Source organism: Simochromis diagramma, unplaced genomic scaffold (assembly GCF_900408965.1).
Source record: "Simochromis diagramma unplaced genomic scaffold, fSimDia1.1 OVJJ01000802.1, whole genome shotgun sequence".
NCBI lineage: Eukaryota > Metazoa > Chordata > Actinopteri > Cichliformes > Cichlidae > Simochromis > Simochromis diagramma.
The window spans coordinates 23,026,765-23,041,566 of NW_024387492.1; the positions used below are offsets into that span (position 1 = coordinate 23,026,765).

Here is a 14,802-nt window from a genome sequence, read left to right on the forward strand (position 1 = left end):
AAAAAAAAATCCATGAATCCACATGGTAGGATTTGTAAAGAATTTATTCGTAAATTAGGGTGGAAAATAAGTATTTGGTCACCTCAAACAAGGAAAATCTCTGGCTCTCACAGACCTGTAACGTCTTCTGTAAGAAGCTTTTCTGTCCCCCACTCGTTACCTGTATGAATGGCACCTGTTTGAACTCATCATCTGTATAAAAGACACCTGTCCACAGCCTCAAACAGTCAGACTCCAAACTCCGCCATGGCCAAGACCAAAGAGCTTTCGAAGGACACCAGGAAAAGTATTGTAGACCTGCACCAGACTGGGAAGAGTGAATCTACAATAGGCAAGCAGCTTGGTGTGAAAAAAATCAACTGTGGGAGCAATCATCAGAAAATGGAAGACATAGAAGACCACTGATAATCTCCCTCGATCTGGGGCTTCACGCAAGATCTCATCCCGTGGGGTCAAAATGATCATGAGAACGGTGAGCAAAGATCCCAGAACCACACGGGGGGACCTGGTGAATGACCTGCAGAGAGCTGGGACCAAAGTAACAAAGGTCACCATCAGTAACACACTACAACGGCAGGGAATCAAATCCCGCAGTGCCAGACGTGTTCCGCTGCTGAAGCCAGTGCATGTCCAGGCCCGTCTGAAGTTTGCCAGAGAGCACATGGATGATACAGCAGAGGATTGGGAGAATGTCATGTGGTCAGATGAAACCAAAGTAGAACTTTTTGGTATAAACTCAACTCGTCGTGTTTGGAGGAAGAAGAATACTGAGTTGCATCCCAAGAACACCATACCTACTGTGAAGCATGGGGGTGGAAACATCATGCTATGGGGCTGTTTTTCTGCCAAGGGGACAGGACGACTGATCCGTGTTAAGGACAGAATGAATGGGGCCATGTATCGTGAGATTTTGAGCCAAAACCTCCTTCCATCAGTGAGAACTTTGAAGATGAAACGAGGCTGGGTCTTCCAACATGACAATGATCCAAAACACACCGCCCGGGCAACAAAGGAGTGGCTCCGTAAGAAGCATTTGAAAGTCCTGGAGTGGCCTAGCCAGTCTCCAGACCTCAACCCCATAGAAAATCTGTGGCGGGAGTTGAAAGTCCGTGTTGCTCGGCGACAGCCCCAAAACATCACTGCTCTCGAGAAGATCTGCATGGAGGAATGGGCCAAAATACCAGCTACTGTGTGTGCAAACCTGGTAAAGACCTATAGTAAACGTTTGACCTCTGTTATTGCCAACAAAGGTTATGTTACAAAGTATTGAGTTGTATTTTTGTTATTGACCAAATACTTATTTTCCACCCTGATTTACGAATAAATTCTTTACAAATCCTACCATGTGAATTCATGGATTTTTTTTTCACATTCTGTCTCTCACAGTTGAAGTGTACCTCTGGTGCAAATTACTGACCTCTGTCATCATTTTAGGTGGGGGAACTTGCACAATCGGTGGCTGACTAAATACTTTTTTGCCCCACTGTAAGTACAACTCCTCCGGTTTCATGTGCAAAATTATTGTGCTAGCTTACGTGGTTCCGGTTCTACAGGGATTTAAAAAATAGTTACGGAAAATGGAGCGTGCCTGCTCCGACCGGTTTTAAAGGTTTAAAATGTCTAGCTTTTAATAAATAATTATCTGAATCTTACAACCAAAGTTTTTATCTGATGTAAAATGTATACATATACCAACAAGACAGCATACATCACTGTCACAACAGCGTTTGTTTTCATTGAAACGCTTTATGGCCTTTCCTATAATACCTGGTGGGCCCGTCTCTAGTCAAAGTGCCGGGCCAATTTTTTGTCCCAGTCCAGCCCCGGGCATGACACACAGTGAATTAATCTGAGAAGGTGCATTAGAAAATAAATGACCTGGCCAGTGGTGCACATCACAAATTAGCTCGCATAGACACATTAGTTGTGCCACTTCTTAATGACGGTATCTTAGCTAACAACCCCAACTACCAGATTAAACTTGCAATTGGCTAAAAATAACTTAGCCTACCGGTGAGAGGGATGTTGCTAGCTGGCAGTTTTTTTCAAGCAATGTTGAACGTTCCATATTCAGACACTTCAAAAGCTTCAGGAGCATCAGCACCACGTAAATACACGGATACATCCGGATACTCGAGTCAGAATTCACAATGGGTTTTTGGGACTTTCAGGTTTATGGACCAATGTTTTCATTTCTGAGCAAACCAGAAAGCTTTAATGAGCAGCTGGATTTGTGTCGCATTAACTGGCTGGACACAGAGGACATCGAAATGCAGCTGATTGAACTGAAAAGCTCGACTCTGTGGGGGTCAAAGTTTGCAGAACTACGACCGCAGCTGGAATCCACAGCTGTGCGTGTTCATGGAGCTGCATTTTCACCTGCTGGACATCACTACCTGACAAGTTTAACTGTCTTCAGAACATTGCAGAGGCCTTATTGACAGTATTTGGCTCTACATATCTGTGTGAGCAGATTTTCTCTCACATGAAGAGTGTCTTCAGGTCTGAATGCTGGACACTCGGAGACCTGTGTCTCTGAGTGGGAGACCAGAGATCACATTAACATGTGTGTCTCTGTATTAACAAACATGCCATATTGGCCCAGTTTACTTTTCTTATCATTGTTGTGAGGAGGCCATAAATAGCATTTGTATTTTCTGTTGTACAGTTCATTTGCTGTTATGGATAAAAAGTCTTTTTTTTGTTTCAAAATAGTTGATAACTATTCGCTGATAGCTGCCAACATCTGCGCACAAATATAATTCTATAAAGTTCTTCTATATAGTGTGTAACTGTTAATATAGAGCGTTATTAAATTTATTGCTAATGCAATCATATGGCACACTGACTTCTGAGGAAGTTTTAGATGGCACTCGTCATCAGAAAGGTTGAGTAGTGAATTGTGCTGGAGGAAGCAGCTAAATTATCTGTTATGTAGTGACAGTCAGCGTTGTCAGAATCACAGCAAAGACCGTCGCTACAGCTCAATGCTGAATGTCAGTAATGTCAGTTTTAATAAAAACTATTAACTAAAGTTTAGTTACAGATAATAAGTGCTAAACTGGCAGTTATGAAGTGTTACCTTACAGATCTGCTCATATTCAGGTCATTTGCTTCATGTTTTTACACAGATTATTTTTGTTGTTGCTGCTGTTTATGCAACTAGTTTTTAAATAGATTAGATACCCCAGTTCACCCTTCAATAACACTCGAAAGGTCCAGTTTTATTTATGTCTGTCTCCTAAATCCCAACGGGGAGCTGGCTCCAAAGAAGAGAGGCCTGAAATGTTCTGCCTCCCATTCTACTTTTAAATACTCAAGGAACAACAAGTAAGCCTGCAGTCTGAGAGCAAACAGCTCTGCTGGGTTACTATGAGGTCTTCAAGGTATGATGGGGCCTGATTATTCAAGACTTCGACTTTGGAAAGGGTTTTCAACATCACTGTGAGACAGGGCGTTTATAATTTTAACATTCTTCTAAAAGTTGGGATCTTCTGACAAACCTACTGAAATCTCGTATTCATTCACATGCTCCAGACTTCTTGGATAAGTTGCTACAGGTTGTGCATGCCTGTGTTTTAGCACTTAACCCCTTTGTGCTCATTAACTTGATCACTTCTATCAGTTACAGTCTTCATTAGATGCATTTCAGCATTTTGTTGAGCCACTCAGTCATTTTGTAGTCATGCAGAAAGGAATAACAAGAGATTTCACTGTTTGGGTGTTACTAAATTTGAAAACGGAGACCCATGTGACAGCTTTAGACAGTTTTATACCATCATTGTTTGGCCTTTTTCTGAAACCCTGGCTGTGTATTCAAACAGTGAAAACAGCTGAGTAAGAGTCCTCTGCAAGTTTCAGCAAACTGCTTACAGCCTCAGTTTACAGCTGCAGTTTATTCGGTGGTAGGTCCTGCCTTCAGAGCTGCTCAGGTCCTCACGGTGAGCTCTTATTTCTGCCTGCATTTCTCAGACACACCTGGACCAGCTGTTGTGTGCCAAGACGAATGAGATTGGACAAGATGAAGAGCTCACAGGGTGAAATTGCCAGCTCCGGATCCCCGAGTGGCTTCGTTCAAATGTCACTCTCCCTCTGTGCTGAACTGCAGACATATTTCATGCAGTAACCTTTCAGAGGGTGAACAGTTTGGTGTCTGTCTGACTTCTTATAACTCCACCGCTGCCTCATCTTACCCATGTCATCCTTTTGTCTGCTGGACGAACTTTTATTACCTTCTCGTACCCTGGATCCAGCCAGTGTTTAAACTCGCCTTCATATCACACCATTAATTTTTCTGACGGTGCTGCCTTTCACTCTTACAGTGCCTTCACATATGCAGACAAATCATGAAGCTAGGCTTAAAAAAATAGGCCTCTTGCACAGGTTTGTACTCTGTAACATCATCTTTCCAAAGACATACAAAATAAATGCATTTTTAAAGGATGTGCAGGTAACGCATGAAAGACATGAAATAAGAAGATGTTGCAGTAAATTTAAGGGGAAAAAAAAACTTCCAACGATCAAACCAAAGACTGTGAGTAATCCTCAGTCTGTCTCACAGCTGAACAGAAGGAGAATAACAAACCTTTACAAAGAGTGTGTCATACTGGTTGAAAGGCAAAATATTTTTCCAGCAGCAGAAAGGAGATGCAGGCTGGCTTTTTGTCTCTTTCATATAAATAAATAAAGATTTACACCTCTCTGCTGGGCTTCAAACTGCCAGGTCAGTCGTAGGTTAACTGGACGTGGTCCCTGCTCAAAATTGAAGTTTTAATGAAGTCTGAGAGTTGGGTATTTCACCCCCTGGTTGCTGTTTTTGGAGCTGCCAGGCAGAACTACATCAGAGGACAGTTTGGATGTGTCGGCTGTAAAACGGCTGACAGTGTGTTTTGGGATCAGTATACTTTTAATATTCTAGTGAAAAAACCTCTTATGTGCTCCATTAAAACTATTAAAAACACATCAGTGAGCTGCACTGCTACCCTGAAGAGTCCTGCTGCCACAAATACTCAAGAAAGCACCAAACACGCCACTGAAAATAGTCCTAAACAAATGCACTGTTTTTGTATGTTTGATGGGTGCAACATCACCTAGCTGCCTGGTTAAAGTAAAGACCCCTTTTTTAAAGTTAAAGCTTTGTCTTTAAAGAGGTGTTGGAGGTGTGTCACCGAGTGAGGACTTGGTGATCTGCTGGTTTTACCCAACCTGAGAATATTAATCTGAGTTTGTTTGATTGGTTTCTGTTGTGAACCTTTAATCGGGCAGCTTCTGTTTGGTTGGGAGGTCATTTAAGTTCGTAGTGCCAGCCTCAATCAGTGTCGAGTGATTGTTGCCTTCAGGATTCTTGTGTGTTTGAGAGTTGCGAATTCTCAGAAGGATTTAAGACTGTGACTGAAGTCTGTTCTAATATTCATGCTGCACAAAGCGAAGGAGACGACAATCATCGAAGGTTCTGAAGAACTTTCAGACAGGAGCTAACCTCACAAAACAGATTTCTCACGATGGATTCAGTCGCACATTCAGCCTGCTTTGGTGACCTTTCCAACCACCACAGTATTTAACCACAAAAATCACATAATCTTCACCAAATCAGTATTTAATTATCACATATAAGGCACCCATTTTCCACAGAATTGATCTACCAGCATAATTTTTTTTTCCAGTCCACAGGTGAAAGATCATTAAGTAAAAGCTGAAATAATGAAACAAAAATAATCCTACTGGAAATGTGTCAAAGTATATTTAAATTCCCAGACTGGAAGTGCACATTATGCAGAACTGTATACATGGAATTATTGGAGTCGGTGTTAATTACTTTATACACTCCCGGGTAACTTAATCTGTAAAAACCTATTAACTTATGTTAATGAGATGAATCTGCAAAATTAAATTAGTGCTACAGTAGTACAGTACAAAAGACATTTTCCTCTAATATGCACGTTAGTTGAAAACCACAACCGATCAAAATAACCACACATGCAAGTAAAGGTAGGTGAACCCCAGCTTCTTTAACAGAATAATGCATAATAATACATGTTTTGTGACTGTATTAGATACACAAGCACTAATTTATCTTTTGGTTTCACAGACAAAACTCACAGAGTTTAATTGATAATTAGAAAAGTTATTTTCAGCTGGTATTTATTTACGAGAGGTCGCCACAGCGAGGAGCTCCACGTGTTTGATTTGGCAGAAAGGAAACTAACATGAAAAAGTGGAAATGTAACACATAGAGCACATACACCACAGGGTTTTCATATAAAGATGTTTTTATGATTTCCACCAATGGAAAACTGACAAGACTGATTTAAAAAAGGAAAAGAAAAATGTTGGAGTTCAGTTTATCCATCCATCTTTGCAAAACTGGAGCCTTGGCAGAGGATGCGCTCTGAGCGTAATCTGGAATTTAAAAACAGCTTTTCTGAGTCGACTGCTTCTACACCTGGGGCATCCAGTTATAGGAAAACAAGGAAAGAAGCTCTGCTGCGGTTGGATCGAGATCTGAGTGTTTTATCATTGAAGTAAAAAACTTATTCTTTTGTATTCATTTTTGGACTTTCCATTGACAAAACTGCATTATTTTACAAAATGGAGCAACTTTTGCTCCACTTGAGTATTTCCATGTCAGATATTGAGCATGCTGCTATAAATCATGCTCTAAAATATTCTCAAGACTAAAAATATTTGGCTGCTCCTCTGTCATCGGGTGTCGGAGCACTTTCTCAGCTCAGCAGAGCTTTTCAGTGAAATTAGATTTTTTTTTCTGACTGGAGTTAAATCAGCAGCTGAAATAATTTAAAAAGTTTGGTAATGAGCTTCGGGCAGTGTTTGTTTGTTCTAAATGTGAGGCGTCTGGAGACTGTGGAGCAGCACAGAGGATGTGTTGGTGTGTGGAGAAGTTTTCTTTGTGGCACACATAAAAATAAAAGGAAAATCGTAAATAGGTAGGGTCTTGATCTCTTATAAATCCATTCATCATTACCGAGTCAAATAATGCAGAAAATAAAAGACGATAAGGGAAGATGTGCGTTAGATATGCTCTATAATCTGTGTCCAACCAACTAACTAATATTAAATAAGTAAATAAATGTGACATAAAATAAACCTAAAGTACAATTAGGGCTGGGCTATATCATACCGTTCGCTGTAATACCGGTATAATACCGGTATTTTTGGAAAATACGGCACACTTAAAATCAATCCTTTGATTTTTCTGAAAATCGATAGTACCCCCTTGATGGATATGAACCCGCACCGCTTGATGGATTGTCGGAGCATTATGGCTATCGTTGGCAGGAGCCTCGCGGAGTGATACGTACTGTGCTTCAACATAATATTACCATATTGTGTGTGTATAACCTCATTTTAAGTTTTGTGGATATTATACATGGTTATGCTGAGGATATGTCTTTTGGTTAAACTGTCAGCGAGGAAATTGCATTTGCACTGTTAAATTTTTATATAACTTTAATGCACATAAAAAACAGCTGCTTGTTTAAGTGAAAATACATTGATGGTTTTCTTTTTTTGCACTAATAAAGTTGTGGAGTTGTAAAGTATTCTATCTAGTGTCAATTATATTGTCAGTTATATCGTTATTGCAAATTTTCAAATGTATATCATGATAAATATTTTTTGGTCATATCGCCCTCTAAGTACAATTACAGCCATTAATATTCAATACTTTAGTATGTTTGTCTGAAAGAGGTTTCTCTTTTAAATGAGACTCAATATCATTACTTGTATAAATAAAGGTTAAATAAAAATTATATTAAATTTAAAAAAAAAAATCACAGATCGTGAAAGTGGTTTCTTCTGGCTCAGGTTGAACCATTCACTGGAGCCATTTTTTACATTAAACATAACAATGTTATTCTTCTCTTTTTTATGTCTTTATTTAAAAAAAACAAACTCACCTGTAGAGGCAGTGCTGGGTTTATTCAGAAAAGGTCACACTTATTGCATTTTTCGTGACCTGCTGATCAGGATTTATCCTGATTCTGGTTGTCTTTGTTTTGTTACATCAGTGTTTTCTTTTTCATAAAAGTTTGGTGAATTCAAGTCGTTATCGAGTTGCCATTGGTCGTGCCGCTGCTGTGTGACAAACCCTCTGTTAAAAAACAGCTTATTCCAGTCACAGGCTGATATGAGGTGCTGCACAAAGGCCCAGTATCAGATTAAGAAAGCTTATTTTGAACTGGGAAACATTGTTCTACCTTTTCCTCATGTGTCAATAGAAAAAGCTTTATTAATTTCATAAACTAACTATTTATTGTGTCTGTTGTAAAATGTGAGTGGAGAGAGATCCATGTTAAATGCATCACTAAATGATGTCCACATTTTAGTTTATTTTACAAAGTTAGATATCATGATGAACTGTTGATGCTGGAGGTGAATCCTGCAGAAACTCTGTTTATGATTAGTTTAGAATCTTGAGAAATAGAATCAGTGTATTTACAGATTTTATGTTCTGTGTTATTAAGTTCTAAAGTTCTAAGGAAGCATCATCGTGGTGTTTTTCCAAACTCAGCTCGAGCCTGCGGAGAAGCTGATGGAGTACGTGATCGCGCTGGGAAGCAGCCGCATGTCAGCATCTTTGCTCGTTCGTCACATCCTCTCGGAGATCGGCGCCTTGGCCGATCAGCTCTGGCAAGCCTTCCAGGTAAACGCCCGCTGCCTTCCCCACACCTGCTCCTCCACCTCTTCTCCTGTGTCTTTATTTTTGGCTCAGTGACAATGCTGATCCCTTTTGTTTCTTTCGCCCTCCGCTGCCCACTGATAAACTGCAGGTTTATTTTCCCAGTCTCTGCAGCTTTGCAGCTCTTTTTTTAAAAAACCATGTTCAGATCATAAATCTGTGACTCGTGCTCACTGTTTTTTTTTTTGTTTTGTTTTTATTGTTCTTCCTCACAGATTCTGTCTCTCTCTCATACATCTATTTTTTATTTGACCTTTTTGCTCCTCAAAGTCGCCCTTTGTACGAGGCTTCAGGCCCAAACAGTTTGCCCTTATCGACTCATTGCCACGGTCGCGTCTGAAAGACCGTAATCAATACCGCTTCCTACAGGTTTCCTGTCCGCCGTATTCAAGAGTTTCTCAGTGGGTTTCACTGACCAGGTGAGAGCTGCGTGTGACCGGCGTTGCTTCCTGTGAAAGACAGAGGCAGGTGTCATGACTCCGGGGTCCTGCGAAATGGAAATGTGTAAAAATCAAAATTTAAAAAAAGGATACAGACAATTTTCCCCCTTTACTACTCCTGCTGAGCTTCCCTCCCACTCAGCAGGGTCGGTCACGCTCACTTGTGCCTGTTTTTCTTCTCAAGAGAGCCGCGAGAGTCAGGCGATGCCAGAAAGAGAAATTTATCCATGCTGCATTTTTTTAGAGCCAAGTTAAAGAGGACAAACAGCTGAACACACTGTTCACTGAAGATATTGACAATGCAAAACAGCCTTGAGCTGCAGTGAAGCCTTTGTCTCCAGCAAACTAGCAGTAATGGGTATCTGTAAGCAAGACTCTGAAGAGGTAGTCCTTCATAAAAGTGCGGCCCTGTTATCATCCTGTGTGCATGCACGCGGCCTGTAATTGCGAACTTGAATTAAGCAGGATGTTAAACCTGTTGCTATGACGGTGTGACATTTCCAAGCACACGGGCAGCCATCAGTGTGTCCATGGAAATGTCTCAGAGACCACCCCTCCCCACCCCACAAGCCTTTTGTTCCTCTTTTCTTTCAAGGCTAGAGAGATGGGATTGAGATTGGTATTTGCAGACGGCGGTCCCATATTTGCCTGCAGCTCTCTGTGGTTCAGCCTCTCGGGGGAAGAGCTGTGTGGCTCCCATTATGTAAAAAACTGGAGAGCAGCATTTGAAACACACAATCACGCTCTGCTTCACAGTAAATGATGATGGCTGCCTCTGTTGAACCTTCAATTCTTCAATCACAGCCTTCAGAAGAAAACTATTTCAGCCCGCAGTCCTCAATATGTTTTAAATGCCTTCTCCTAACAAAGTATGCTATTAAAAACACATAGAATGTATTCGTGGTTTGGGGTAGAGCTGGCTGGACTCAAATTAGAGGATGTCTTTGTAGTAGTTTTTCTGCCCCAAAATGGACCTTCAGTGAGATTGGTCCACATGAAGAAAAGAAAGTCTGCATCACCTTGCTTACATACACCATCTGTGCATTTTCCCTTTGTTTTAATAAACAAACATTTATTTTAAGCTGTAGCAGATTAAACATTACTTCAGAATAAACAATTTTGACCAAATTCCTGGTGATTTTTCCTTCAGTGGAAGACGACAACCCCTGTTATGGAGCCCAAAAATGTTTATATGGAAGCCTCAGCTTTCTTCATGTCTCACCTATGCTCCTCCATCTTATCAACATGACAGCCTTATAGTTTTAGAAGTTATATGGCCAGAAGTGTAATACCCAAATATACCATTGTGTTTAGTTACGGCAAATGTTCGAGCGATAACACTCAGCTTTGTGGTCCTACTTTTGCTTCATTGCACAAAAAGCAAATGCATACATTTGCCTAAGGAAAAAAGAAAACACTGGGCCAGTTTTTTATATCAGGAAAATGTTTTAAACCCATTATTTGCACTCTGTACAGTTTTATATACAAGGGGAAACTGCTGAGTTGTCCACTTATTTAATGTAAAACCAAATGGAAAGCCTCAGGACAAAGTGAGAAGTGCTTTATCCTGCTATGTCCAAGTAGGGGATTAGTGACTATATGAGTTCAGACTGATTTTTAAAAATTTCTGCCCTTCACCCCAAGGGTGAAGTGCACAAAAAAAACTCAAAGTAAAAGTAAATGACACTCATTGTCATCATTCATGAGGAATTGACTTCACTTTTAACTTAAGTACCAAGCAGACTCCTCAACAACAGCGATTTCAGGTCTATTGGGCTGAAATGTAAGTAGAGTAAAACATAACCCCTTAAACATTTCACCAGAGACTTGCGGGATGTTAACTAGTGAAACAGAAACATCCAGTGAAAGTTCAGTGAAAACTGTACTATGTCATAGATAAGAAGATTGAAAAGCATTCACAGGCTCTAGTCTGATTTGTGCATGTAGGTCATTCCCCAACTGTGAGGTTCTTAAAATGCTCCAGCACCTTTAGTTTCCTGAAAATACATACAGTGTATAAATAATCTGATACACAGAAGTAGAGATCTATGTAAACTTTTGTATAACAAAGCCTAAAGGTCAACGTTCTTGGGTTTGCACTGGTTTTACACTTAGCTTTGGCTTTTTGGCTTGGGTTTGGAGTAGTTTAAGATCTAGTTTTGGTTGTGGGTAAGTTTTTCTCTTTACTTTAGGCTTGGTTTTGAACTTGTGTTTAGACAAGTTTGAGACTTGGTTTTGTTCTAGAGTTTGGGCCTTTTTTTAGACAGGTTTGTTTTGGGTTTGGACTGGTTTTAGATTTTGTTTTGGGTTTGGGATGGTTTTAGATTTATTTTGGTTTTGGGCTGGTTTAGATCTATTATGGGTTTGGATTGGTTTTAGACTTTGTTTTAGGTTTGGGCTGGTTTTAGATCTAGTTTTGGGTTAGGACTGGTTTTAAATCTAGTTTTGAACTTAGTTTTGGGTAGTTTAGGGATTTGATTGGTTTAAGACTTGGTTTTGATCTTGGGTTTAGGCTGGTTTTAGACTTTGTTTTGGGTTTGGACTAGTTTTAGATCTAGTTTTGGGTTTGCGCTGGTTTTAGACTTTGTTTTGGGTTTGGGCTGGTTTTAGATCTAGTTTTGAGTTTGGGCTGGTTTTAGATCTAGTTTTGGGTTTGGGCTGGTTTTAGATCTAGTTTTGAGTTTGGACTGGATTTAGACTTTGTTTTAGGTTTGGGCTGGTTTTAGATCTAGTTTAACAGCAAAAATTAAGAAAAATTATGGAATAGGATAAAATAAAAAGAATAACTCACTCTACACAATAGAATACAATACTATATGCAATAGAATAAAATACTTTGTCAGAAAAAATCTAACATTTTAGATTTTGGGTCTAGAATGAATGCTTTAACATTTACTTAATTTCTATTGCAGTTTTTAGGTAAAAATAGTTTGACTACATTTTAAAGTGATATAATAGGCTTCTAAAGCCCAAAGAAAAAGTCCAAAGTGCTTCAAATCCTCTTTTAATGACTAACTTTAGTCTTTCAACTAATGAACCAATTCAACACAGCATTAAAATCACTAAAACTTTCTGGCACATTCCTTAACGGCACCACACATAGCAGCTAATTTCAGCCTGAATGTTTATGTCACTAATACTGACTGCGTGATTTGGAGTGACATTAAACTACATATTACTTTGCCGGCGACCCGCTGGGACGCTACAAAGACCCTCTAAGAGCTTCTTGTTCGTCATTCGAAAACCACTGAGCTCTGCAGTTACAAGCTCGCCCCATACAGAACTGAGATTTTTCACACTCTCGGCAGGCTGAGTCAACGCCACGAACAGACCCCTGCCTCAGCTCTTTGTCAGCAGCAGCAGACCCCATGAGCAGTGTTGAGTGAAAAGTAGTTCTCAGCATGGAGGATTTCTTTTGACAGGAGAACCATCATGACTGTGGCAGAAGTGAGTGGGTGGATTTTATTTGTCTCCTTCCATTTTCAAATGTTTTGATTTTTCTTGCCAACATTAACAGGACCATCAGAGAAAGTGAACACTCCTTCATAATAGCACATCACTGGGTGACAGAAATTTATCACCGACACATTCATTTCAAAACAAAATACCCAGTGGTGTGTCTTTATTTCACCTCACGGTGCCTTTAAACCTTTAGCTTAGGTTAATTATTAATCTAATTCTAAACATACTCTGCCGCAGAAATATTACTACTAGTTTCACTACTTACCTGTAGCAGTCACACGATCCGATCATCTCGGTAAATTAACCTGTAACAATAGGCCAGCATTTACTGTGTTGCGCCAGAAGCTCGGGAGGAATGAACCAACAAAAAAAAACGGCTTCCCTTCATACAGACAGACACCACCCTGTAATCAATATGCAGGTGGGTTCCTAATTAGCCCAATCACATGATACAAGGAGCGAATGCAGCGGAAAGAGAGAGAAGGTGAAGCAAGCAAGCAAACAACCAAGAGAGAGAGACACGCGCAACCCACCCGGCCACATAAGTATAAAAGTACATCCAGTTCTCAGTAGGGCTGCCACAATTAGTCGACTAGTCACGATTACGTCGACTATCAAAATCACAGACGACTGATTTAATAGTCGACGCGTCGTTTGAAGCTTTGTAAGATCCCAAAAGACGCAGGAATAAGTAGTAGGATTTAAGAGTGTAATAACGGACTGAAACAGAAGATGGCAGCACTGTATGTACAAGGATGCCAGCTGCTGTTAAACCCCAAAGAAGAAAAAGCTGTGTCCCAGAATTCATACCGCGGCCCAGCTCAGTTTTCAACAATGGCGGCAGCTAGTTAGTTTTAATATTACTCTTATTATTCTTTCTGGGTCACAAAATAAACGTTTAACATATTTTCAGGCGAGAATGTAGCTGTGTAAACCTCAAATATCTGCTCAGTTTATCAAGACACCTCATATTTTCAAAAGCGCTCCGACGTTTTCGGAGACGTCTGTTACCCACTAGCTCGATAGCTAGCCGGGGGCAAGGCTCACTAGAGCCGGTGAGAACACCGGACTCCCGGCAAATTGTTTTCAAACCCACTGCCGTCTTTCACTACTCAGGTTAAATATATATAAGTCACTTAGATAACTTAAAAATGTTATTGTTTGGCCTTTTTTTAGTATTTTATTTGTTCCTGAGTAAATCTGTTTGGCTGAGATTAAAGTTATAGTTTTTACACAGCTGAATAAACGTCAAGCAGACAGATGATTATCAGAAGTGTGATATGCTCGAGAATATACTCTGGTGTCCTGTTATATTTTAAATAGCAAGGAGTTTATTAAACTTCACCGAAACAATCTGCAAATTTCATTAAAATTTAATAAACCATCATCTTGTCTTTATTGTTAGTTAGCACATACCTGAAACACTTAAGGCTATAAGCTAATGATAGTTATATAAGAGCAGATGCTGCTGGTGCAATACGCTGTACGTCCAATGGATGATGATCTGATTAGTCGACTAATCGCAAAAATAATCGGTGACTAGTCGACTATCAAAATAACCGTTTGTGGCAGCCCTAGTTCCCAGCTGGAGATACTGCAGTTTTTTGCCTAACCTTCATCTTTAAACTAATGATTCAGATCAGATTCAGTCCCACGCGGGCTTAAAGTGACTAAAACTTTGCAACACATTCTCACTCCCAAAGTGTAATATTTTATGCTAGGTGACAAATCGTCAACATATTACACTTCTGGGCACCCAACACGTCCCTTAATTATGAAATCGGAAAAATTAGGAAACATGAGAACCGTTTGGAATCAATCTACACATGTTTGTTCATTTTACTTAAATCGCTTTGGAAAACACTATTTAATGTCATTATAGTGCTGGATAAGGTTAGGGATCAGGTTAGGGTTAGGGCTGGAATACATGGCTGGAATGTGTATTACCGCGGGACCGTAATTCTATTGGATTTAACCCATAACCCGGCGCATAGCATAAGAACGCTGAAAGTCACCTTTCGCGTTCCTCAGGAACGCCTTGGGAATAAGAACGGGCTGAACTTTATGGCAGATGAGTTTGGAGTACATTTAGTTTTTGACTGGCTTTAAACGTGGCTTGGCGGTTTGGACATATTTTGGTGTATGTTTTAGTCTCTGTTTTGGAATTGCATGAAGATTTATTGTCTTCATGTAATACCTGAA

At 40.0% G+C, this 14,802-nt stretch overlaps 1 protein-coding gene and 1 long non-coding RNA gene across 3 annotated transcripts in view; one reads left to right on the forward strand and one right to left on the reverse strand.

The window, feature by feature from the left end:
- The window catches only part of mei4 (meiosis-specific, MEI4 homolog (S. cerevisiae)), a 65,112-nt gene that overhangs the window by 18,272 nt on the left and 32,038 nt on the right, over nt 1–14,802 (forward strand). For both annotated transcript variants that reach the window (XR_005694062.1, XM_040017981.1), the window contains exon 4: nt 8,531–8,662. Coding sequence is in view for 1 of the 2 variants with exons in the window: in XM_040017981.1 (XP_039873915.1) it covers nt 8,531–8,662 (132 nt within the window). In the remaining variant the exon portion in view is untranslated. The remainder of the gene's footprint in view (nt 1–8,530; nt 8,663–14,802) is intronic.
- On the reverse strand, nt 8,178–12,968 carry LOC120725218. Its single transcript, XR_005694063.1, has 2 exons — nt 12,866–12,968; nt 8,178–9,185 (listed from the first exon to the last, which is right to left on the reverse strand). It is a non-coding gene; the product is annotated as an uncharacterized LOC120725218 (long non-coding RNA).